This window comes from Gymnoscopelus microlampas (genome assembly GCF_963454915.1).
Source record: "Gymnoscopelus microlampas genome assembly, chromosome: 24".
Classification (NCBI taxonomy): domain Eukaryota; kingdom Metazoa; phylum Chordata; class Actinopteri; order Myctophiformes; family Myctophidae; genus Gymnoscopelus; species Gymnoscopelus microlampas.
In genome coordinates this window covers 4489624-4502362 of record NC_139961.1, presented here as the reverse complement: position 1 = coordinate 4502362, position 12739 = coordinate 4489624, and the positions used below count along the sequence as shown (strand labels likewise).

Genomic DNA, 12739 nt, shown 5'->3' with positions numbered 1-12739 from the left:
CTCACAAACACTCTGAAAGCACAGCACGTCTTCTCATTTGCCTGGCGCCTCTGAACAAACTTTAGGTATTCCTGATTCCGAGAGCCTGCTCCAGCTCCTGGCGACGCTGATGCAAAAATAAAGTGGCCGATCTAAGTTCACAACGTGTCGCATCACGCAATGGCATTGGGAGCTTGTAGATCGTCTATTCTGCCATATTTGAAATATTGCTAACTACTAAAGTGGTTTAACTGTTCCTCATTTTGTGGGGGACCCCCTGGAACCCCCTCGAGGACTAGAATAATGGTGGAATTATCCCTAAAAAGACAACAGCACAAATCCATGGCAGGTTGTTGGTCCGTCGGTTGGCCTGTCACAATTATTACATAACCGTCTGATCACAATTATTTGAGATAATCGCAATTATTTATGTATAATCGTCTCCATGTTGAAAATTGTTCACACATTTTCAAATATAAAAATAGCAGAAATAGCAGATCTACAAGCTTACAACACGTCACTTTGTGACGCGTTGTAAGCGGTTTCCCCGGCCCGGCTTCACAGACGTTATTTTCCACGTTGTGTGTGTCTCTCTGTCTGCCCAGGAGAGGACGACGGGAAGGAAGACGACTGCCAGTCCGCTGCTTCGGCCGGAGAGGAGTACGAGCCCATCAGCGACGACGAGCTGGACGAGATCCTGGCCGACAGCCAGAAGAAAGAGGACCAGCAGGACGAGGAGAAGATCACAGGTAACAACACCGGACCCCCTGTTGAAGACCCCTGGTCTAAACCATAGACCGTAAAAACAGTGTCACGCCATTGGTTTCCACAGACCGTAAATGAAGCCTATTTTGAAGCGATTTCAAATCATAAATGGGACCATAATTTACCAAAACGCATGTCATGGTGATTGAAAGAAGACTTTAAACTAGCAACTGGTATTTATGACAACAGTGTTTATTAAGGTAATAAAATCAAGTGTCAAGTTAGACCGAAAACCCATCCGCTTGAATAGAGCCTAATAGGCATATTGGAAAGAAATTGGGCCTCTTCTTACTTCCTTCACAGGTTTTGCCAATGATACTAATGAAGGCTCTGTTCCATTTCATGTAACACAGTCGTACTCAAACTTTTAATTTCAAGGACCCCCATAACTCTGAGAGTGTACAAATGGAACCAAATGGACCCGTAAGGGTCCATTTGGTTCCATTTGTACACTCTCAGAGTTACACACCTTTTTAAAATGCACAACAGTACCCTGACTCTGTTTGACCCGAATGGAACAGAGCCTTCATTAGTATCATTGGTAACACCTGTGAAGGAAGTAAGAAGAGGCCCAATTTCTCTCCAAAGATGGCTGCTGTGCATAGAGCCTATTAGGGGTGAAACAGGCCATTCACATGAACTGTCACACTTCCTTTGTATTTTTAGTTGTACATTTGTATTGTATTTGCTTTGTTCAGGACCCCAGGAAGACCTAGAGGCTCATTCATGTGACTCTAATGGGGATCCTTTAATAAACATAAACAAACAATACCTATATAGCGAATGCTAGACCCTTGGTCTAAACAGTAGAGTATCAAAAAATAAATAATCTGTACATTGAAACTACACAAACTATAGGATGCCAGGTCGACAAATGAACCTGAAAGCCGTCATGCTATCTGAATGACATTTTAAACATTGCATAAGCCTGCAAGGTCGTCAAGGCTATAGGGCAAGTGCTACCGGCTGAGGTGGAGTCTGAAGAGGTGAGGCTTCAGATTACGGGGGAAGATTGGGAGTGAGTCTGCAGTTCTAACTGTAATAGGGAGTTCATTCCACACCAGGGAGACCATGGATGTCAAGTCAAATTTAGCCCAATGTCACAAATAATGCCCCAAAGGGCTGCACTTGAGAAACTGAACAATATTAAGAGCAGCAATAATCAAAACCAAGGAGTGCAAATGTTCAGGAATTACATACAACCAACCACACATCATGTCATAAGTGAAAATAGGTAAACATGAGTGCAACGTATATATTCATATAGCACAGATATGCACATACTTGCAATATACACGCGCTAAACCGAAACTCGCACACACATAAAACACTGTAAACAGAAGATTAAATACATAAAAGGATACAAATGAAATAATACACTGGGGAATTGTAATGTTGTACTTGGTTCAGATAGAATTTTATCAAAAGCTGACGCGAATAGGTGTGTTTTGAGGGATAGTTGACCCCAAATCTTTTTTTTCCTATCGATTAGTCACCCCACTCACACACATGCTCAGGTGCCAGTCGCAGGTGTGTGACTGGCACCTGAGCATGGGTTCTGCAACTTTGTTGAGCAGGGACGTGCACAGATAGACTCTAGGTGGTGCTAGAGCACCTGCCCTTTGCCCTCTTGACCAGAAGTACCCTTTTGAAAAAATGGGGAAAAAAAGTTGGCGTTTTTTCAGTTTACAGCAGGGGTCTTCAACAGGGGGTCCGGGACCCCTAGGGGGTCCTCAGAGTTACTACAGGGTGTCCGCCAATTCTTTATGTGATATGATTTTTCTTTTTACCATAACCACTCGAAACCTAGCATCCCTTTTCTGAGGAGAACTTTAGCCAAAAATAGCCGATCTACAAGCTCACAACGCCTCACAGCGCGAGGCGTTGTGAGCTTGTAGATCGGCTATTTATACAAAGAGGTTTACAAAGAGGTTTAGGTGTAGAGGGAAAAGAGAGCAGACCAAGTAAACTAAAAAAAAAGTATAATTTACTTGAGCACCTGCCCCTCAAAATGTCTGTGCACGCCACTGCACACACATGCTCAGGTGCCAGTCACAGGTGTGTGACACCTGAGCATGGATTCTGCTACTTTGTTGAGTTAGTGTTGATATTCCAAGCAGTAACACTGCCCCCATGGAAAGATGCCACGTTTGTCCCTTCAGGATAAGGCCCATGGTGCAATAGGGCAAGTGGAAGCTGGTGTTCCGTTACGCAGAGTGACAGCATTATGTGGTGTCAGCCCTGGTACCATTTACACACTCAGGACCAAGTTCTGTGAGTCTGGTGAACAACCCAAGAAGACCGGTTGCTTCCCTTGCGTCACTGAGGAACCATAGGTTTTCCTCCAGAGATTTACAGGCCAAATACATATTATTTTGGGTGGTCCTTGACATGAAAAAGTTAGAGAACCATTGATATATAGCAACATAGGTTTTTTTTAAAAAGCTGATCTACAAGCTCATAATGTGTCACTCTGTGCCGCACTATGAGCTTGTAGATCTGCTATTTTTGAATAGCCCAAAGTATAAAATAATGGTTAAAGCTAAAAATCTAAAATGACATATATGTCTTCCCGGATTTAATTTGTTTAACCCATTGAGACCTGAAGCCGATTCTACATGTCTCCTAAATCTCAACAGTATTCTGAAAAACGTATGTTTCTATATCAGTGGTGCTCAATCTTTTTCATGTCAAGGACCCCCAAAATGATATGTATTTGGCCGCGGACCCCCATCAAAATGTTTTGTTCCAGAGACCCCCCAGAAGCAAAGATTTTAGTTAAAAATGTTTGCTTTAAAAATATATATATTCAAAGATTTGCACACATTTTCACGAATTTTCTAAAATAGCAGATCTACGAGCTCGTAGTGCGGCACTCGGTGCCGCGCTATGAGCTTGTAGATCTGCTATTTTTGAATAGCCCAAAGTGTAAAATAATGCTTTTTAGCTCAAATCTAAAAATGACACAGTTTCAGGTCTCAATGGGTTAGACACAACTCTCACAAAACTTTATTCCAAATGAAGAGTTTAATTTTTATTTCTGCGTTGCCAGGTCCTGTGGACGTGATCGACGTGGACTGGTCCAGCCTGATGCCCAAACAGAAGCAGGAGCCGCGCACGCCGGGCGCCGCGCTGCTACGCTTCACCCCGGGGGCGGTGCTCCTCAGGGCGGGCGTGTCCAAGCGCCTGGCCGGTCCCGAGCTCCTGGAGCAGGTCAGGGAGGTGTGCAAAGCCGAGCTGGACGACCCCAAAGGTAAAGAAAGAAGACATTTTCGGGGTTCATTTTTAAAGTCTAACTGACCTGCTAAAACGGCGTGTGCCGACAAGGACCTTAACTCTTTTCCTGCCATTGACGAGATTTCTCGTTTTTCTCCGCATGGCTCAGCCAGCCATTCAATGTTAAAAAATAAACGGAGACAAAATTCACATTTTACCTATTTTTGCAATGTTATTCTCTGGCAGGGAAGAGGGGGTAGATTGTGTATATACTCCGGCAGTTAAAGAGTTAAGGTCAGCCAACCAGGGTCTGTTAGTCATCCCTCGAACCAACTTTATAACCAGGGGAGACAAGAGCCTTTCAGGCTGTAGCTCCCAGACTCTGGAATGCCCTCCCGCAGGTCTTGAGAGCTGCAGAGTCTGTGGGCATTTTTAAGAACTACTTAAAAACATTTCTGTTTAGACAGGCATTTGCGGAATTCCCTTGACTTCTTTTTTCTCCTTTGTAATATGTATGCTGTTTTTGTTCTATTGTGCATCTGTGCTGCTGCTGTTGCGAGTTTTTCTCTGTGAAATGTGCTATATAAATAAAATGTACTTACTTATTTACATTTCACTCTGTAAGCTGGCCACACACATATATCTCAGTGGGAACTTGGGGATACTCGTTGGGCAGATCCGGCTATCATTTCAATATTGGGATTCCTTTTTAGTGTGGCTCTGCAAGAGGCAAAGGCTAAGTTCCAATACCCCAAATCTCGGCCACTCCCTCACTCCCACTTTCCGCGTCACTCCAGCTTGACCTGGAAATGGCCACTTGACCACTCTTCACATCTCATCGTGGAAGCTTCCGGCATCACACGCACACGTTTTTTTCATGGTCCTCCCCCACATGTGGCCACACACACACACTGCTTGAAACCCGAAACCATGCCGAAAACACCCGCCGGATTAACTAAGATATTCACCAAAACATTAGTGTTGTGCCAAATAACCGAAGGATCAGCCCTATAGTAAACGGCATAGTGTCATGGAAATGTATAAAGTAGTAAACATTCTAAGAACAAACCAATGTTTAATGTGATACCTTATACATTGGTGATACACTGTGATTCTGTTCTCGCCGTCTTCTTGTGTCATGTGTTAATGAAGATGGTGTCAAATCTGAGTTGAGCAAAGAGTTCATGACATATGAAACTATCCGTTGCAGTTGATCAATATCTTGAAGAATTTGTGTTACACCCCACCCTGAAGAGGTGGGTCTGGGAGAAGCCTACTTAAGTCTGTGCTGGCCATTACTTCAACTGAGTCCGCATGCATGTCCCATTGAGGTGTATGTTCACTCCACTATATTAACTCATTGAGTGCCAGCATTGCCAGAATTATTTCAGAATGATGTTGTCCCAGTGCCAGCGTTTTTTTCACAGAAAACAAAAAGTGCTTAGGAAGCGAGATACAGCCTTTTTCAGTTCTAAGTTAAACAAGGAATGGATGGAGCTGCAAATCTTAAGATGATGATATCTTGGGTTCTTCTGAACATGTTTTTGTTTTTTTTACAAATTTTTCAAAAACACGTCAAACACGTCATTGGCACGTTGAGCCATAGCGGTAAAAACACGTGAAACACGTTAATGGCACTCAGTGAGTTAATACTTTTAAACTCTCTGATTTTTGTGTCTGTGTTATGGCTTATGGGTGCCCCATCCAGATTCTGCTTTCACAGTAGTTGTAGGTCTTGTGAAGCGCTATAAACAAAAATACAGTGTTGTGTAAAGTGTGCCGTTTACTCCGTCCTAACAGACGCTGAGAAGCTGTTCGAACACGACCTGGGAGCTCTGAACATGGCCGCCCTGAACAGGCGGGTGGAGAGGGCGGGGCTGCTGAGGAACCTGGGACCGTGCTGCAAGGCCCTGTGCGCCCGCAGAGACTTCGCCATCCGCCGGCAGCTCCTCAAAAACGACAAGGTTGGCTGCTACTCTCTCACCCTTTTTAAAAAAAGAGCTGCTTAACGATACGTCTTTAGGGTGATGTTTCTTTGGCTATTCAAAAATAGCAGATATACAAGATCATAGTGCGGCACCGAGTGCCGCACTATGATCTTGTAGATATGCTATTTTTTTTTAAATCGTGAAAAAATTTGCAAATCGTATAATATATATATTTTTTTTAAAGCGAACATTTGTAACTCAAATCTTTGCTTCTGCGGGGGTCCCTGGAACAAAATATTTTGAGATGGGGGTCCGTGGCCAAATACATATAATTTTGTAGGTCCTTGACATGAAAAAGTTTGAGAACCAGTGATTATAGCAACATGTTTTTAAAAAAAAAACTGTTAAGATTTAGAAGACATTTGTAGAACCCTCAGAAGCAAAGATTTGAGTTACAAATGATATCCAAGGATTTGCAAAAATGATTCATGATTTAAAAAAAAAAATAGCAGATCTACAAGCTGTGCCGCACCATGAGCTTGTATATCTGCTATGGTTCCCGCTAAATAGTGTAAATGGCTGATCTACAAGCTCACAAGACGTGTTGTGAGCTTCTAGATCTGCTATTTACACTAGTGTATAAAGAATTAAAGGACATTTTCAACTTCATATAATTGGTCCTCACTAATACTCATGATAAAATGGTACCTTTTCTCTACTCGGTCTGCGTCTCATAGGAGGGCTGTGGACAGTTAAGAAACCTACCTACCAGTGACATCATCGTTACGCTGATTCTTTATTTTTTTCAAACAAGATTTACATTTTTTTTTATTAACGCAAGAACAATGGCTTCCATCATAGCATGCTAACGTTCCAGGAATAGAGAGCCTGCAGTTTCTATTAGCTTGGATCGATGATGTCACTGGTAGGCAGGGTTTCTGAACTGTCCACAGCCCTCCTCTGAGACAGAGTAGACACACATTTTACCATATTATAATGTGCTTTAGTGAGGACCGATTAGATGGGTAGGAAGATAGGTTGAAAATGGGTGAAGTCGTCCTTTAAGAAATACGAAGGGAAAAAAAGCTTCTCGATTATTTGATTGAACCAAAAAAAAGTATATGTGTGTGTGTGTGTGTGTGTGTGTGTGTGTGGATAGAATAATCGCTTAGAAAATAATCCTTATTTTCAACTAAGTGCGGTCATTCTCTGCCTCCATGTCTTAGGGTCTGACCAAGCAGATGTACCCCAGCACTCCCGTGGTGGACAACGACCTCCTGCAGCTGAGCATGCGTCTGTTCAGGAGGACCATGGCCGGGCAGCTGGCGGCGACGGGCCCCCCGGAGAGGACCGACGGCGGCAGCGGGCCCGCCCCGCCGGCCGACGTAGCGGCCGCTCCGCCCGCCGCCTGTGTCAAACCCGCTGCAGCAGCACAGGCCGAGGTTAGCCTGTCCTGAGAGAGAGAGGCGTGGCCTCAACCAAGTAAAAAAAAAAACACCTAAATGCATGAAATCAAAAAAACAGATAAGCCCTTTTTTTTTGTCCTTTTTTTAATGCAGTTTCAATTTTTCCTTATATTTAAATGACCGGAAGAAAAGAAAGCAAACGCAGTTAGTTTTTTGTTTTGTTTGCAGTTCGTGCTAATCTATATTTTTCTCTGTCTCTCTTTTTGATTGAGTGGCAAGTACAGTACTGTGCCATAGTGACTATTGGATATGTTTAGCCTATGGAGGTTTACAGAGGCCTTGTATGTTGAATTAAATGAAACAAACGTGTGCAGGAAAGACATATAAAACAAACCCTGAAATAATGTCCTCTTTGTGTGCATTTTATACCTTTTTAGATGAGCGTTGTCTATTTCCCTGCTGTTCTTAACCGTGTTCAAAGTGCTGGATGTTTTGTTTTCTTGTTGTGCATTAAGTTACAAAAACTTTGCATTAAAGGGTTTCTATAGAGATGTTTCATTTTGTCCCCCCCCCCCCTGTAAATGGGTCCGTTTGCTTTCTGGCGTGAAGAAGATCCTCCAAATAACGTGATGTCTTTTTGCTTTGTCTGTTTTTAATTATCGGCATTTGCACCGTTCTGTCAAAAAGCATGAACGCACCACATCTCCACAGTGACGTTTAAAAACCGCACCGAAGGCACCGGAATCCTGAAGAGACTTGAAAGGAACGATTTCCACTGCCAAACTATTCCTCCCTTTTGAATGTAAGGCTGTTACACGTGTTGGCTGTGTGGGGGCTTAAGAACAGATGTTCTGAAGAGCTTTACACTCCATGTATTATTCTTTTTGAATGGTTTGGCAATGTGTACCTGAACTGAAAAGTGACTGATCAGCCCTCTATAGACACTTACACACTACCCCCCCTCCCCCCCAGCCCACCCCAGAGGTCCAGCACTGCTATACAGGACAACCATTCTTGTTAACACCCCCTCCACACACACACACACACACACACACACACACACACACACACACACACACACACACACACACACACACACACACACACACACACACACACACACACACACACACACACAAGGGAATACCAGACACTGTAAAGAAATGTCCCGTTATAGGAGAGATGGAAAAAAAAAAGTCCTTTTGCACACCTACGGAGATGGAGAGATGCGTCGCAGTAATGAACTTGAATAGCAGAAGAAATAGGGGACGCGGGGGGGGTGGAGGGGAGTCCCGCACACTGTCTTCACTTGCAAAAAAATGTATTGGTAAAGATACAACGCTCCGGTCACTCGGACCTTCACGAAGGACCGAGTGACCGGAAAACGTTGTATTCTTCCCTTATTTCTTCTACCGTTAGGAGAGATCCCACACTGTGTTAGGAGGACGGAACCCTGTATCTAAAAAAAAAAAAAATCTTTGACTGTCCAGACTAACTGTACTTTGTGTCACACATTGTGTATGCATGGGGGCATGTCTGGGACCCGACTGTACCAAAGCAATGGGTTGAAACAAGAGACAAGCGGTACTTGTATTAAAAAAGCAGGATTGTGCATCATGCTCACTGTTTGTTCCGGAACACAGACTGAATCACAGACTTGTATCTTCTCGGTGTTTCGATGAAATCGTCCACAGAATAATTACAGATCTGCGTCACCTTGCTGCCCTGTTCAGGCAACCTGTGACTTTTAGAGAATATAAGTGACATAATGTTAAGTTAAGTGTTGGGGGGGGCCTCATGGCCCCAGGGTCTTACTTTTTGTTTATAAACGTGTGTTGATGCTGAACTCCTGTTGTCTGAAGATCAACGATTGTCGGACGTGGTGGTAAAACATTCTGGTTCTACGCCTGAGTTTGTTTTGTTTTTGTTTTTTTTATACTGTCAAATAAATGTCAAAAGTGCGATTTCTAATCTGTTGTGAAAATAGATCTAACAAAGGTGTGGACGTCTGAAAGAATGGATGGTCTAGTGTTTGTCTTCATGTTTGATCAAACTCACGGCGGCGCTCGAATTCCTGTGCAGCCACTTGATGCAGGATTTACCCTAGATCTGATGGTAAGTGAAAAATAAACTTCAATGAAATATAAAATAACATCTCGAGTTGGAGTGGTGTGAAGTAAGTACTTTTACTCAAGTACTAGCCTGGTAAACCCTCGCTCAAGTACTGTACTTGAGTACAATTTTGAGGTATTTTTTACTTTACTGGAGTATGTCCAATTTTCAGTACTTTTACTTCTACTCCACTACATCTCAGAGGCAAATGTTGTGCTTTTACTCCACTTTGCAGATATAAATTATATTATAAAACATACATGAACCACTTTAGCCCTATTTAATACATGGGATACATGAAAATAGCCGATCTACAAGCTCACAACGCGTTGCATCTAACATTTTGGTACTTTTGCTTTGGGTACTTTAAGCTGTGAGTTTGTACATCTGCATTTTTTTTAAATACAAGAAGGATATCTCATGTTTGGAAAATGTTGAAATATTTTTTATATAATTTTTTACACAAATCTCTTCTGTGGGTCCCTGGCACATTTTCAGATTGAGAACCAGTGTCATATAGACCACAAAGTGGTAAGTTGATGAGGATCTGAGTGTTTACGAAGAAGCTCAGACCATATGAAGTGTTTAAGTTAATGAGTCAGTGTCTGAAGCAGGTATTGCTTTTCGTGTCAAGTTGCAAAAAAATGTCTATATGCCTCTGTCCAAAAACAATCTATTGGATTTTAAACTGGAGATTAAAGTGACCGTTGGAAGAAAAACGAAATGTCTCATTTTCAGGTTTTCCAAGACTGTAGAAGTGAAAGCATTAAATGAGTTTATTACATGGCTTGATTGAATGCTCGATTCTGATTGGTCAGTCATCGGTCATTATTTCTGGATAATGACCGATGCGCTCTATAACGGACCGCTGTGTAATCAGAGACTCAGAACACCTGCTCATATCAACCTGCGCTGCTTGGTTTTATGCTTTATCCAACATGACAGCCATGTAAACAAACAAACAATGTCATTTACAACTAAACGTTGCTCTCAAGAATGTTTTTGAAAACATTTGAAGTGAGAAATAGACGATGCAATGACCGAAAAGTGATTCTATTTCATCCTCTACACTTCCTTGTTTATGGTGGCACAACAACAGGGGAATACCAAAACGCTCGCCCCAAAACACAGTCGCCCCGGGGCAAATCCGGCGGTATTACAGGCAAATCGGCAGTAAATAGAATGGGGGGCGAGTGTGTTTTGGGGCGAGTTTTTTTCCATTTCGTTATTTGTTTTTCCGAGGCGAACTTGTCCGCCCAGCCCAATACTTATGGAATACTTTCATTGCCGTAAGCAAGGAAATACTTCGTTTTGTTGTTACTTTTGGGTAAATGTATTTATGTATTTATTAAGTAGCCGTGTAATAAGCGGGATAATGCATGGGGAGGTAGTCATTATTGAAATTTAAAGCCCTTCAGGGCGATTAACCACCTCGGCTGCGCCTCGGTGGTTAATCGCCCTGTCGGGCTTTAAATTTCAATAATGACTACCTCCCCATGCATTATCCCTTGCTTAAGTGTCATTGTCAAATGCTAGACATTCGAATACTATAGTGCAAATACATGTGCCATCTGACAAAACGTTAACTGAAGCCATTAGTGCAGCTTCAGTAAATTCAGTTCAGATCAAGTTCAGAATGTATACAGTGTTCCTCAGGTTTCTTGATCACATGGTGGTGTTGCTGGATGTTGATGAGTAGAATTATTGGTAGGTGTCAGAAGAAGAACACTGGCACATATCAAGCTAGAATGAAATGTATTCTTTATTTTAACTATTCCTTTAAATTATCACACTATTACACTACATACACAATGAGTTATTTAAAGATCAAACTACATACTAGCTGGTTACTCACTGAGTTAAATGATCAAACGACATACTAGTTACTCACTGAGTTAAATGATCAAACTACATACTAGTTACTCACTGAGTTAAATGATCAAACTACATACTAGTTACTGAGTTAAATGATTAAACTACACTACCTCCTCAATGAGTAGTTCAATGATCACACTGCACACTATGTAGTAGTATGTTGTTTAACTCACTGGTTCCATTTTTTTTGTTGCTGTGTTACCAACATTAACAACCATTTATGTTGCATACAGCTATTATTTTAAAGCATAATTTCATGATGCATTTCACACATACTTTGATTAATATACTTTAAAACCATCAAGACATTTTTCACCTCAACAACAACCTGCAAAACAATTCAATTCAATTTTATTTAAGTGTCAAATCACAAGTTGTCTGAAGACACTTCACATGTAGAGTCCCACCCTGAGCATGCAATGTTTACGACGGTGGCAAAAAAAAGAATCACTGATGACATTAACAGCCTATATACTGTAGATTTGATTTGATCGTAAACAACAATAAAACCAAAGTCATGCCCATCAACACCAATACACCAACACATATATCAATAGAGGGACAGGTGTTGGAAAATGCAGATCATTTTATCTTGGAAGTATCATTCACCATGATAGGGGAGCAAGTAAGGACATTCAAAACCGGATCAACAAAACATTTACACAACCTTCATAAACTGGAACAAATCTGGACGTCAAACCAATACAGCACCAAAACAAAACTCTGGATCTACCCCAAGCTGCGTACTATCAACACTACTATAAGGTGCAGAATGCTGGAAAACCAACAGAAAGCGACATCCATAGATTATCCACTTTTCACACATCGTGCCTACTCAAAACCCTGCGTATATTCTGGCCCAAGACCATCTCGAACAATAAACTCCTCAACATCACCCGACAAGACGACATGCTCTGCATAATCAATAAACGCAGGTGGACCTGGATTGGCCATTGTCCTCAGAATGGACATCAACGCGATCCCAAGAGTCGCATTACACTGGAGCCCAGAAGGCAAGAGAAAGAAAGGGAGGCCTATAATAACATGGCGGAGGACGATAGAGAAGATGGACGATAGAGAAGATGGCCAAAGACAGATGGAGGTGGAGAAACTTGGTCGCTGCCCTATGCGCCAGCCGGCGTATTGGGGATAAGTTGGTGAGTAAATACTGTAGATTTATCTCATGATTACATGAATAGACAGTTGATATTCAAGACAAAACAAATGGATCAAATCACATCACACAGGTTTAATTAAACTAGCAGATGTCCCCAGGTAATACTAGTCCTATAGGAATGAGAACGTTTTCAACTGATTATCAGCATCGGCTGCCTTCTTTTTTTTGTAGTATGTATATATTTTTGGGGGTATTTTCTGTCTTTAATAAGATAGTAGAGAGAGATGGGGAGTGACCTTATTTTTAACTCTATGGGAGTGCCTCGCAGCAAAGGCCGGGAA

At 42.0% G+C, this 12739-nt stretch overlaps 1 protein-coding gene across 3 annotated transcripts in view; it reads left to right on the top strand.

Annotated features, from left to right (window-relative positions):
* zc3h13 (zinc finger CCCH-type containing 13) overlaps positions 1-7843 on the top strand; it is a 50761-nt gene extending 42918 nt beyond the window's left edge. For all 3 annotated transcript variants that reach the window (XM_084051286.1, XM_084051285.1, XM_084051287.1), the window contains 4 exons: positions 585-728; positions 3797-3997; positions 5761-5924; positions 7115-7843. In XM_084051286.1, coding sequence (XP_083907412.1) covers positions 585-728; positions 3797-3997; positions 5761-5924; positions 7115-7345 — 740 coding nt within the window. In that variant the 3' untranslated portion in view covers positions 7346-7843. The remainder of the gene's footprint in view (positions 1-584; positions 729-3796; positions 3998-5760; positions 5925-7114) is intronic.
* Positions 7844-12739: the final 4896 nt, after the last annotated feature.